The sequence below is a fragment of the Acanthochromis polyacanthus genome, chromosome 12, assembly GCF_021347895.1.
Source record: "Acanthochromis polyacanthus isolate Apoly-LR-REF ecotype Palm Island chromosome 12, KAUST_Apoly_ChrSc, whole genome shotgun sequence".
NCBI lineage: Eukaryota > Metazoa > Chordata > Actinopteri > Pomacentridae > Acanthochromis > Acanthochromis polyacanthus.
This window is the reverse complement of record NC_067124.1, coordinates 24,531,483-24,540,127: the sequence shown is the minus strand read 5'-3', so window position 1 is coordinate 24,540,127 and position 8,645 is coordinate 24,531,483. Positions and strand designations below refer to the sequence as shown.

Here is an 8,645-nt window from a genome sequence, read left to right as displayed (position 1 = left end):
CCCCTCACAGACAGAATGCAAGCCTTGATATTGAACTGCTCTTTCCTCTGTGAATTAAACAAAACATGGAAAGCCTCTGATGACTTCATGCGGGGTCATCGACCTGCTGTAGAGAACACCATGTTCTGAGAGAGAGAGCAGTTACAACAGCTTCTGCTTCAGCAAAGAAGTGGCACGTAGCTGGCGTCTCACGGCAGCCTGAGTGATATGACGAGTGTAAACATACTCAGACATATGAATATTCATTCATGAAGTCATATCACAGGAGAGGAAAACAACCCCCAGATGAAGTGGCATAGCAAATTTGACGTCTCCAACATTCTAAGCATAGTTTCTCTAGCTCTATAGTTTGAAACCCTTAGGCTAAAACATTGTTTCGTCAATGGTATTTTCACAGATAACACAAGAATCTGGCTAGAAACATCCTTTGTTTCAAAATTGTAGTGTTACACAATGGAAAATACGAGAATCTATGCAATCTGTGACATATCTGCAGAGTCTTTTGTAGAACTGAAGCAATTAGTTGGATAATTAGTCTTGTAATTGAGGAAACAAATTAGATTAGCAAAAGTGTGCAAGTGCTTGAATTTTTTTTAAACCTAAAACATGATCTGTAGAGCACTATGGTTCATCTCTTCCATTATCTTTTGCACCTTTTCCCCCATTTCTTTTCCCATTTTTTCATGTCTTCACTGTTACTCTTTTTTTTTTTTTTTTTGCTCTTATCCCACATATCGGTATTTTTTCTTACCTTTAGTGTGCAGTTTTGGTGTTTTTATTATTTCCTTTGCATCATTTGATGTTTGTTATGTGGATTTACTTACATTCAAATTCTGCATTACTATAATTAACTCAATCTTTCCACCTTTTCCCTTTTGTTTATCCTGTTTTGTAATACTGTCTTCATGAGTATCCTACTTGGTAAACTCAGCATTTAAAAGTTGCTACAGAAATAGTGTTATTTTGAATCCTGAACCTGCTCAGCTACTCATCTTGAAAACAAACACCCTGCTGTCTTCATGATTTGCATATCTTTCGATACTTGACCATGATAGAGCCAGCCTATCTATAATGTCAAAAATAGTGCTCACATGTCCATGTCAAGACCACAGATAAGCTACTTATGCAACAAAATATGGTGCAAAAGTGAAATAATCTGTGTTAGAATCAAACATCATTTTAGAGTTAAGCGATGACACCAAGAGTTTCCATCATAGCACACCATTAAACCAGAGAATTGGTGAATATAGTTAAGCAGACAGCCTGAACAAAGAAAAGATCTTCTGAGGTGAGCTGTGAGAAATGATAGCTGCCAGGCTTCACGTCACAAATGCCAACATGGACAAGTCATCTATTAATACTGCACTATGGTCAAGAGTAAAGTTTCAGAAGACGGGATGACTCCGCTCAGAAAGGAACATGACACATCATCCAGCGGATTGGATGGTCTGTGGTCAGTATCGTCTCACCAAGAGGAGCTGTTCAGGCTGAACCGCTGATGAATGGGAGCCAACTGACCTCTGATCTCCCAACTATTTTTAAACTTCTGGTAAAAGCTATTTTCCAACTCTGTATTCCATAACAACACACAACATTGTTCGACAACAGTGTGCTCATGAAAGCGCGGAAAATGCATGAAGAAACGCCACACAACAGTATGACCAATCACCAACAGAGAACACAAAGTCGGACAACCATGGACAAAATGCATTTACCCCAAAGATGATGATCACGTAAAAATTAAGACCGTGACAAAGACTAGTGAAAATTCCTCAAAATGTAACTAGCAGCTGGTTTATAATTCAACTGCTTTTAATAAAAGGTGTTTAAAGACACAATTCTTTTTAAAATCCCAGATCAGAATCTCGGTGATTTCCATATTTGAACATTTACAGACATGCGTAAGCATCAACCCATATTTTTTTTAGAGCAAGCAAAAACATTTACATACTTCCACCCAAAGCGTACAGCAGAATGTGCAGTTAGTGCACATTGGATCGTCAATCCAACCTCCCTAATGTGCCATCAATCAATAGGCTCAGCACATACCAAGTTTATCTGCTGAAATGCTGCTTTGGTGCTGCTGAAGGACATTACCAAGCCAAAAGACAAAACGAATGTTGTCTGCTTTGGTTTCCAAACAAGATTACACAGCAGAATGTGTTGACATCCATTTGCAACTATAAAAATGAGTTGGAAGGCTGGTGTGGAATTCAAACTAGCAGCCGCAGCAAAGAGCAACGTGTTTGTAATGGATTTTATTTTTTTTTATTTTTTTTGTTTGCATTTATTCTCATTGTTTAACTCCACAGAAGGGGTGTCAACATTTTATGAGATCAATGCATTTTTTTTCTTGCAGCCAAATATTTTAATATTTATAGCGTGTGTGACCATCACCAGCCCTCCCTGAAAGCTAAGCTGATAGTCTTTATTAGAATTCCCTATTATGAGCCAGGGAGGGCAGTGCTACACTAATGGATTTTATCAGAGAGGCTGTGTTTGCACATTTCTGCTTTTTTGCATGAACTATAATGGATACAGCTGCTGGCATTCAACAGGTGTTTCCAGGGAAAGAGAAATCGTGGTTGCTAATCGCAGCTTCCAAAGAACTGAGGAGTTGCTGTTGGCAGAGATAAAACAGGGTGGATGGGGCCTCAGTGACTCAAACTAAGAGGAAAAATATCAAAGCAGGAAGAAAAAAACCAAAACAAAAACCCAAACACCTGACAATTTAGGTCACAGTGTGGAAGCACCACAGCAGTGAAGGCTCATCACCGACCAGAGAGACAATATAGCACTAAACAGAGGATCTAGATGCTTATTTACACCAATGCCCAGAGACACATTGAAACATGTTTTGCTCAAAGGCGCTTCTGCAAGTGAGAGAGAAGAAAGACTTGAGCATACACCCTCAGGGTACTCTGCACAATTATATAAACATATTGAAATAGCAGAGCCCAGACTGTAAGCTAAGATTTAATTAGAGACTAGTTCTGAAGCTCAAAGTAAGACAAGTCTCTAATTCTTAGCCAGTGAAGCAGCTCTGGAAATTCTTGTGATGTTTGAATGCTGTGGCTCTTGTTTTTCTAGTGCAAGATGTGCAAACCCTTTTTAAGTTAGCAGATCTGTTTCCCCTTTTACAGTGTTACTGCAAACTGCGCACTCTTGGCCTATCTCTGCATCTCAGCCTCAGAATTCTCAGTATTTGCAGCGTCTAACAAGTAACTGCTGCTGAGCGCTGTAAAAGATTAACTTGTGCGTCAGCTGACTTCCCAGAAACTGTTGCTTTTTTTTAAACCAGTGGGCGGGGTGTTGCTATGGGGAAGTGAAGAGGCGTACAACCAATACCCTGTTCCTCAAAGCTCAGATTACCAAACTGTAAAAGGCCAGTTTATGTTGGCTGCTTCCGTAAAGAGAAACATTTGAGCAATGCAAAATGATGAAATGGGTTTAATTCTGAAACTTATCTCAACTGTTTTGTGAAGTTTTCTGTAGATTGTGTCAACTCAGACTTCCAAAGTCCACATCCCCCTGACCTACAGAGAACCACTAGTCCAAGGAATTTACCTTTAGAAATGCTTAATGCAGAGAAACTTAAATTGTTTGAGCATAGGTAAGACAATTTAGTGCTGAAAAATTCTTCTGGACTGGGCAGTACCTAGGAAATGATTGTAGCTGAATGTAATCAATACTCCACACAGTATCTGAAAGTGCATGTACAGACAGTAGTTTCAATACCACACCTCAAACTATCCCACGATAGGAATTTGTTCACAAGCTTTCGTTTTGCAACTTCTTCTACATGTCTTTGCTGGTGTAGAAGCTGCACTACTACACTCAAAGCAAACAACTGCAGCTGGAAATTGTGAAAGCAGCAGTAAATGGAAAAAAAAAAGCTGTCTAGTTTTCTTGAAAGAACAACGTTTGCTGCAGCTTCCTCAAAAGTGTTTGTTTGCTGCATTAGATAACTGACCACCAAGCCACTTGTGGGGCCAAACCGCAATAAGAACTTCGCAAACTCTTCCATGTAAATGCCCTGTTCAAAATTGTCCTATTTTCACTTTCACATACATTATTTAGGCCTGGGAACAAAGATCATTTTTCGGCATACAAATTTGACTTTAAGTCTGCAAATATAAAGCTCGGTGATGATTTGCCCTCCAACACTGTACTGCTAAATTTCTTTTGTTTACTTTCTCACATCTGAAGTTTCTATATGAGCACTTCAGCTATTACACCATTCTACTGTTTTTGCATGTTATCAGCCACTGATGAATGACCTAAAAACACTTCAGACACACGTATATAACATTACAGCAAATAAAAAACATTTTTCAGCATTAATACTCTAGGCAGAAGAGGAAATGGTGAGTGTAAAAATAACATAAATAATACAGTGCTCTTAAAACCTGATTTCCAACAAGAAGGTTGTTACAAGATTGTGCACTTTGCACATTCACCCCCAAGACACTGCAGTGGTGTCTGTTTTCTGCATCTCCAATCCACTTGTGGATGGCGCAAACTGCTCTACAAAATTGCCTCAGCCTCAAATCCCCGCTGTGTACGGGCTGTTCTTCACACTGAACTGTATGGAGGTAACCAGGGTGGTGGCTAACACCCCTAGCCGCAGGAGACAACTAGGAGAGCTCTGCTGTGGATCATCACCATGGAGAGGCTCGACTCCATTTCCTCCTAAGACCTCGATGAGTGTTTGTTCTGTAACCCAAGACAACGGGAGGATCTGAACAAACAAGGGCGAAGCCACACATCACCAAGGATTCCCCTACTCAAGGCTCGATGTAGTCTTCAAAGATTTAAGGTTTCAGATGACAGCGAGTGCAAAAATATTATTGTATTCAAAGATAAATATACAAACAGCAAGACAGCAGAACAAAGTGGAACTACAATTGAGCGCAATCCTGAGAAATTTCTGGACTACAAACTTGTCAAAAATGTGTGTGGGTTAAAGACAAAACACCAAAACAAACAAAATCACATCACAGCTATCAAACATTCAAATATCCAATCAAATATATCATGGTGATCAGTCACCAGTTTCTGGGTAGCTTGTAGCCCCGAAAGAAAACCATGTTATGCAATTCTGAGGATGTTATGAACTGGTTTTACCCTAGTTTCTCAGTCCTAGCTAGTGCATTCAGCTGTTTTGCACCAGCTCTGTGCAGATATAAGCAAGCAACCACTGCAATTTGCAAAACTGCGGATGCAGCTGAGTGCTCAGTGCGATGAAGGTGCTGCCACAGCCTCATCAGATTTCTAGGAAACAGCAGTCATTGCTCTGCCTTTGGGTTGTGGTGTGAATAAACATCAAAGCCTAACAAGTGTGGAGGTGTTAAACTTAGTTTAGTGCACAGCTACATTTCAACCTAACAGAATGAGTGAAGATGTAACTCATCTTCTGTTTTTGCAAAATTCCCTCAACACAAAGACAGTATCAAAAGGTCAAACCACTTGAATTAGATTTCACTTTTTATTATTCTATACAGATTTGTAGCTTACACGCGGATGTTTACTGTTAATTATGATCTGCTTTCTCTGAGGGAAAAAAAATTAATCTTCCCCAGTGACTGTCGCCTCTGGTGCAGCTAATCTGCATCTTCATCTTGCCAACTCACAGTCTCTGTCATTTCTTGTTCAAAAATAAAAACTCAAAATGTCCAGGATCTTGTGCACTCAAAAGTCCAGTATGTGGTTGCATGTGGTTGGTCTTGAACTCTGGTGCTGATCCAAACATTTTCATAACAAGGAAGCGCAGCTGCACTCATGCAAATCCACCCTTTCTGCCCCTCACTTGAATGAGATGTCCATACAAAGAATCCAGGAGTTCTAAATGGGCTGAATGGAAATGGGCTTCATGGCTGCACGATCAAAAAAAATAATAAAATAAAAGCAGCTTTCCCTTCCTGGTTTGGCCTGGGGCTTTCTAACAAACCATTCTCACCAAGGAATTGTGATACAATTTTAAACCAAATAGTAAACATAATTAGAAGAAAAATATAGCACAAATCAAGTCAACTGACTCCCCATAACCATTTCAATTTGCATAGAAACATATTTTACATTTATTAGAAAAATAAATTTCTTTGTAAATTAAATAAAACCTAATTGTTTAAACATTGAATGATGGTGAAGTCCAATCCTTCATAGCAAAATGACTTATTTTGCAGGTGCAGGCGGAAGGGGGCCCAACAAACAGACGAAAGGAACTACTTGTGTGACCATCTTATCTGTAGTTTAGTCTTTCATTTCCATCTTCTTTAGTCCAAACCCAAGCAGAGAAAGTTGGTAAAAAAAACAAGCCTCTTGAGTGTCCAACAAATTCACCTGATCAGCAGGGCCAGTGTTGCCCCAATACCAGCAAATCCAGCAAAGGCCATGAGTGTGTTTCTGACCGTCAACTCAGGGTCTGCTACTCGAAAAAACTCCACAAAACCGTCCTGGGGAAGCAAAAAAAATAAATAGAAAAACACATTAGAATCTGAGGGTGACACAGGGGCAAAGATGGACACACAAGCTTTTGTTGCACAATGAGAGCAGTTATGCAACCAACATTTTTGCTACTTCCTGTCTTTCAGACATTAGTCAGAACTTACCCATGAGTTGTTTTTGACCAGCCAGTCTCGCTGTTCAGAAAGCAGGTATGTGGAAATCTCCTGGCTGACCAGGTCCACGCAGTTCTCCCTGCCCCTCTCCTTTAAGTACTGACAAACCACCGCCCCGAAGGCCACCAGGCTCGTAATACGACCCCAGTTGGTTGTCCTGTCTGCAAACAGGCTCTTAGCTACTGCACTGACAAACGACACATCATCCCCTCTGTCATCCAGCGACAGTTTGTTGATCATACCTATAAAATAAAAGTGATGGTCAGAAGTGCATCTTGTTTATACATTTGAGTTAGTATTTTTGTACAGCCATCAGCTCCATTTACGACTTACTTTCAATGAAATGAGTTACAAGTGGATGTCTGATGAGTTACATTGAACTAAGGCCTACATATCACTTCCTTGTAAATCTTGTGTGAGTAAAATGGCTCCTACTGGTCAAAACAGCACTTCCAAACATGGAATCTGTAGTGAGGAGTTAACAGTGTTAAATGCTGCCTGCAGCTAACGCAGGCTAATGCTAAGGCCTGCCTTTGTGAAAAATCCCCACATACTGGTGGCTACCTACCATTGTATGAGTATCTGTGTTTGTCCAAAACGTCATCCACCACTCTTTTCATTGTTGATAATGCTTTGCTTTCATTCCACCGGGGCTTTGAAAGTCCAGTAAAGTCTCTTAAGAAACGGCGAATGAGTTGCCTCGTGTCATTCTCCAGCAACTCGTCCCCTGTTGGACAACTGGAGACGTCGGTTTCACTGTCCGACTGGAGCTCTGGGGTGCACGGTAAAGAGCCGTCCTCCATACTGTCGCTGTCTTGTCGAAGGCTTTTTGGCGCATACCCGTTCACTCCCAGGTTCTTCGGCCGTTTTGGGGTATCACTGGAGCCAAGATTCCCGTTTTGAGGATCTATAGAGGAGGCCACGGAAATCTGCGGGGAGGAATCTCCGGATCCATAGTGCATCGGTCCCTCCACGACTCCATTTTGCGGAAAGATTAAGCAGTTCATCAGCGTCGTCCTCTTCGTAGGAATCATATTCATTTTCGATTCTTAGCTTTAAAATTACTCAGTTGCTTCCAATAAAGTAATCTAATTAAGGTTTTGTGCTAGCTTGTGTAAGACAAAAAGCTAGCTTGTTCTTTTACGTTTACCTATACTACATGTTTGACAAACGGCGAAACGGACGTGAAGTGTTCCTCGGTGCCAGGGCTGCGCATTTTGAGCTGCCAGTGACGTCAATGCCGGTGACGTGCGCATTTTCCCCAGGCGCACTGTTCCCGTTTCAAACCATGGACAAACCGTTTTGTTTATATTTGTTTTATTGAGATTAGTTTTAAAATACAAAAATAAGAAAAGACAGAACGACTCAAAGTCATTATGACTTTAAAGCTGAAAATATTAATAAAGTCAAACATTTTCACTGATATATATATTTTTATGGGCTGCTGCTGTATTTTTCCATGACATAAAAAATGAAAAGACCGAGGAAACTTTCTTTGAAACGTTCCCAACATTAACCACAATAGTAACAACTATTAATAGAAGAAAATAATAACAAATACAAAGGTGGGACCTACAGACTAAATAAACAGATCTTCCCCGTCAGAAATATTATATTTAAGGTGGAGCTTTGTTATACAAGAGTTACAGTGCAAAAATTAAAATTCTGTGATATTTTTATGCTTTGATAGATGGCTACAAATTCTGATCTTACTCTAATAAAGAAAAAGCAACCCTTCATGTAGACTGCTGTAAATAACCAAAAATGGACATATCAGACATTTACAGCTCTCTGTCTATACACATAATCTTTATGTTGTCACATGAGCCTACATCAGCACTTCTTCATAATTTAGGAACATCAGGGCTCTTTCCATAGCAGCTTGTTTCCTCTCTAAACAATTAAATTAATAGTTTAGGCTGGAAAAAGTCAACACTTTGTTCCCAAGTGTGACGTTACAAATGAATGACTGTGCCTCCCCCTAGTGGCCAGTAGGAGCTTTTACTCACTTTTAGCAAATTCCTG

General features: G+C 40.1%; 1 protein-coding gene across 1 annotated transcript; it reads right to left on the bottom strand.

Moving 5' to 3' along the window:
• Positions 1-5,474: 5,474 nt before the first annotated feature.
• Positions 5,475-7,839, bottom strand: mcl1b (MCL1 apoptosis regulator, BCL2 family member b). The gene is made up of 3 exons (XM_022211810.2): positions 7,189-7,839; positions 6,612-6,862; positions 5,475-6,455 (listed from the first exon to the last, which is right to left on the bottom strand). The coding sequence occupies exons 1-3, from the start codon at positions 7,658-7,660 to the stop codon at positions 6,339-6,341; spliced, it is 840 nt and encodes a 279-aa protein (XP_022067502.2). The 5' UTR covers positions 7,661-7,839; the 3' UTR covers positions 5,475-6,338.
• Between the last annotated feature and the right edge of the window lie 806 nt (positions 7,840-8,645).